This window comes from Octopus bimaculoides, chromosome 1, assembly GCF_001194135.2.
Source record: "Octopus bimaculoides isolate UCB-OBI-ISO-001 chromosome 1, ASM119413v2, whole genome shotgun sequence".
Taxonomy (NCBI): Eukaryota; Metazoa; Mollusca; class Cephalopoda; order Octopoda; family Octopodidae; genus Octopus; species Octopus bimaculoides.
Window position 1 is genome coordinate 90,975,320 of NC_068981.1, and position 891 is coordinate 90,976,210.

At 33.7% G+C, this 891-nt stretch overlaps 1 protein-coding gene across 1 annotated transcript in view; it reads left to right on the plus strand.

Moving 5' to 3' along the window:
* LOC128247334 (dipeptidase 1-like) overlaps nt 1-891 on the plus strand; it is a 31,629-nt gene that overhangs the window by 9,758 nt on the left and 20,980 nt on the right. Inside the window, exon 5 of the mRNA XM_052966512.1 lies at nt 507-642. Within this exon, the coding sequence (XP_052822472.1) occupies nt 507-642 (136 nt within the window). The remainder of the gene's footprint in view (nt 1-506; nt 643-891) is intronic.

An 891-nucleotide genomic window follows, 5' to 3' on the forward strand; every position in this document is an offset into this window, starting at 1 on the left:
ACACGTTTCGTAGAAGCGTGAGAATCACGTCTGATAATTCGGATGAGGACTTCTGAGTGACAGAACTTTCCCACTTTCTAATCTAAGTAAGGCCATTGGATTATGAGTACAGTTCGTTGTCATTAGATTAATCACTTCACGTGCTAGAGTTCCCGTAGGAATGGCATTAATAGATTACAAAGCCTCGACCACAATACTATTTGTCAAAATAACTAACAAATCGGTTGACAGATAGGAAAAAAAAAAAAGAACAAAAAAAACGTGGAGACAACTATTTTGTCAATCTAACACTAATAAGGTTTAATATGAATAGGAATCTATGGGAAACAAAGTTAACTGCAACTTGAAATTGGTTTGCAGTGTAGCTTAGAGAGTGTCATTAAATAAGCGTGGGTTGTAAGCATAAGTGCCAACAAGTAGAACAAATGAAGTAACATTTAACCAAAAGAAGTCCTGTGCGATTGAAATGAAATAAACGGTTAAATTGACATATCTCTATATTTCAGATTACCAATCGGTTTAGAGGATGTATCTACATATCCTGATTTATTCGCTGAACTTGTAAAACGTGGTTGGTCGAATGAAGATCTTGCTAAGCTGGCTGGTGAAAATCTACTGCGTGTATTCAAAGCAGCTGAAAAAGTAAGTTCCGTTCAATGTAGTCATATTCCATTAGGGGTGGGGGGCAGCATTCTCAAAATATATTTCATTTGGTATTGATCTCAACGTGACCATGTACAATTGGTCTAAAACTAAATTAATGTGATAACACTAATATATATATTCTGATAGTGAATAAATTTTATTGATGATCATATATCATCCACATACTGATCAGCAAATGAAATAAAATGCTTCGTTTCCATATATATATATATATATATATATATA